Consider the following 1988-nt stretch of genomic DNA (forward strand, 5'->3'; position numbering starts at 1 on the left):
TCAGTGTGCTCCCACAGAGGAAACTCTGCTCAGCCACAAGCCAGGCTGATGGCTGCCAGTACAGCGGTGGTGGTGGGAACCTCTCCCACCTCCTCAGCAGCACTAAGGATGTCCGACTGCAGCTTAGGCCTGCTCCCCGCTGGCAAGTGGACATCCTCTGAGGGCTCCGGGCTGCCAGAGGGATGTCTGACTGCCAACTTAGGCCCAATCCCCCAGGGAGCGGGCCTACGCCAGCAGGTGGTCATCCCCCGAGGGGTCCCAGACTGTCAGAGGGCACAGGCCGGGCTGAGGGACCCCTCCGAGTGCACAAATTTTTGTGCACCAGGCCTCTAGTTTATTTATAATGATATGTATGTGGCTTATTGCATATACTATAGTACAATAATTAGCTTGAGAGGCTTTTAAAAAATACCAAGTCCAGGATCCCCACCAAACCAGTTATATAAAGCTCTCTGGGAGAGAGGCATACTCATGGATATATATTTCTTTTAATTCTCATCTGAGCATATTTTTCCATTGACATTTAGAGAGAGTGGAAGAAAGAGGAATAGACAGAGAGAAATATCAGTGTGAGAGAAACACATCGATTGGTTAACTTCCTGCACAAGCCCTGACCAGGACCTGGACTGGGGAGGAGCCTGAAACTGAGGTACATGCCCTTGACTAGAATTAAACCCTGAACCCTTCAGTCTGCAGGCCGACACTCTATCCACTGTGCCACCTGGTGCTGAAAGAGCCAGCGTCTAGTTCCAGCAAGACACCCCCTAGAGCTCCACACTCCGTTACCTTTAAGTCACAGTTTGAATTAAAAAAGAAATACAAATGGGTTGAGGTTGATGTGACTGCCCTGCTGCAGCCTCTGGTGGCCTCCGACAAGAGAAGTGTTCACGTGTCTGTGACCTTGACATGCGGGAAAGACCAGCGGCAGCACCCCTCAGCACAGGACAGGGCCCTCAGCCTGGCACGCCCCTCACTGCTTCTGTACCTGAACGACACCAGTGTGCAGGCTCATCACAGGTGGTATTCCCTCCGCTCTAAAGGGAGCCCTTCTCAGGCTCCTGACCAGGGAGGTCTGCCTGCCTGTCCTATAGGAGAAGAGGCTGCAAAGGGAGTGAGATCTTCCCGTCACCGGAGAGGACAGGAAACTGTCAGCTCAAGATTGAAGAAGCCTCTGGTTCCAGCTTCTTTCAACCTGAGTGAATACTTCAAACAGTTCCTTTTCCCCCAACACGAGTGTGAGCTCCCTGACTTTAGACTTAGCTTTAGTCAGCTGAAGTGGGACAACTGGGTTGTGGCCCCGCACAGATATAACCCCCGGTACTGTAAAGGGGACTGTCCAAGGGCAGTTGGGCATCGGTATGGCTCTCCAGTTCACACCATGGTGCAGAACATCATCTATGAGAAGCAGCTTCTCACGGATATTTTTTAAAGTCCCCAATGCTGGAAGACAACACAGATGAACAAGAAATAAAATTAGCATACACTTTCAAATTTGTCATGAGTGCCATGAAGAAATTTGATAGAATTACAGAAAATAGAATGGAAATACTTACTTAGGTAAAATGGAGGCACTTACTTAGATAACCACAATCAGAGAAGGCTTCTCCAAGAAGGGACATTTGCTGATGAGGAGCTGAACTGTGTGGGTGGTGGATGTGAGGGGCAAAGGGGTTGGACAGTAAGAATATGCAAAACCGAGAGAAAAGCAGGAGACCTACATTCAGAAAGATAAATGAATGGGAGCAAACATGGCTGAGTCTAGAAAAACAGTAGCATGCGATGAAGCTAGAGAAGTCAACACAGGCTGGTCCTACAGGGCCCTGTAATTTGAAGCACAATTTATTCAAACTATAAAAGAAACAGCCAGTGAGGGTTTCAACAGGTGAGTCATTTGGTCTGATATTCATTTAAAGAAAATACTCTAGATACACTGAGCCTGAATATAAATATAACTTATACCCCATCAGTTTCACTCCTAGGTATATGAC

At 48.3% G+C, this 1988-nt stretch overlaps 1 protein-coding gene across 1 annotated transcript; it reads left to right on the forward strand.

Moving 5' to 3' along the window:
- Window positions 1-715: 715 nt before the first annotated feature.
- LOC102765240 (growth/differentiation factor 9-like) lies at window positions 716-1429 on the forward strand (the record flags this gene model as incomplete). The annotated part of the gene is made up of 1 exon (XM_015563809.1): window positions 716-1429. A coding segment is annotated over one exon (714 nt), but the record flags the coding sequence as incomplete, so codon positions are not given.
- Window positions 1430-1988: the final 559 nt, after the last annotated feature.

The sequence above is a fragment of the Myotis davidii genome, unplaced genomic scaffold, assembly GCF_000327345.1.
Source record: "Myotis davidii unplaced genomic scaffold, ASM32734v1 scaffold50, whole genome shotgun sequence".
NCBI lineage: Eukaryota > Metazoa > Chordata > Mammalia > Chiroptera > Vespertilionidae > Myotis > Myotis davidii.